The 250-nt window shown below is 72.0% G+C and overlaps 1 protein-coding gene across 1 annotated transcript in view; it reads left to right on the top strand.

Moving 5' to 3' along the window:
- Nucleotides 1-250, top strand: part of FAM189A1 (family with sequence similarity 189 member A1) — a 45,266-nt gene that overhangs the window by 28,834 nt on the left and 16,182 nt on the right. The window contains exon 11 of the mRNA XM_006771766.2: nt 31-247. Within this exon, the coding sequence (XP_006771829.2) occupies nt 31-247 (217 nt within the window). The remainder of the gene's footprint in view (nt 1-30; nt 248-250) is intronic.

Here is a 250-nt window from a genome sequence, read left to right as displayed (position 1 = left end):
TCACACGCCATCCTTCCCCTTGACTTTCAGTCTCCCGGTCTCGCTCTGCCGTGGCTGCCTGTGCCGGCCGACACCAGCTGTCCCCACCCGGGCACCCTGACATCTGGGAACCGCCGGGGCACCCAGAGCCCGAGGCCTCACCGGCCGTCGCCAAACAGCGGCCGCGCTCCGTCGTGGACAGCGAGGCCCACGCGGGCACCGGGGGCCTGGTGGCTAAGTTTCTGGGGCGCTCCAGCCGCCCCCTCTCCCC

This window comes from Myotis davidii, unplaced genomic scaffold (assembly GCF_000327345.1).
Source record: "Myotis davidii unplaced genomic scaffold, ASM32734v1 scaffold164, whole genome shotgun sequence".
In the NCBI taxonomy this organism is placed as follows: Eukaryota; Metazoa; Chordata; class Mammalia; order Chiroptera; family Vespertilionidae; genus Myotis; species Myotis davidii.
The sequence above is the reverse complement of the archived record's forward strand: the minus strand, read 5'-3'. Positions and strand labels throughout refer to the sequence as shown.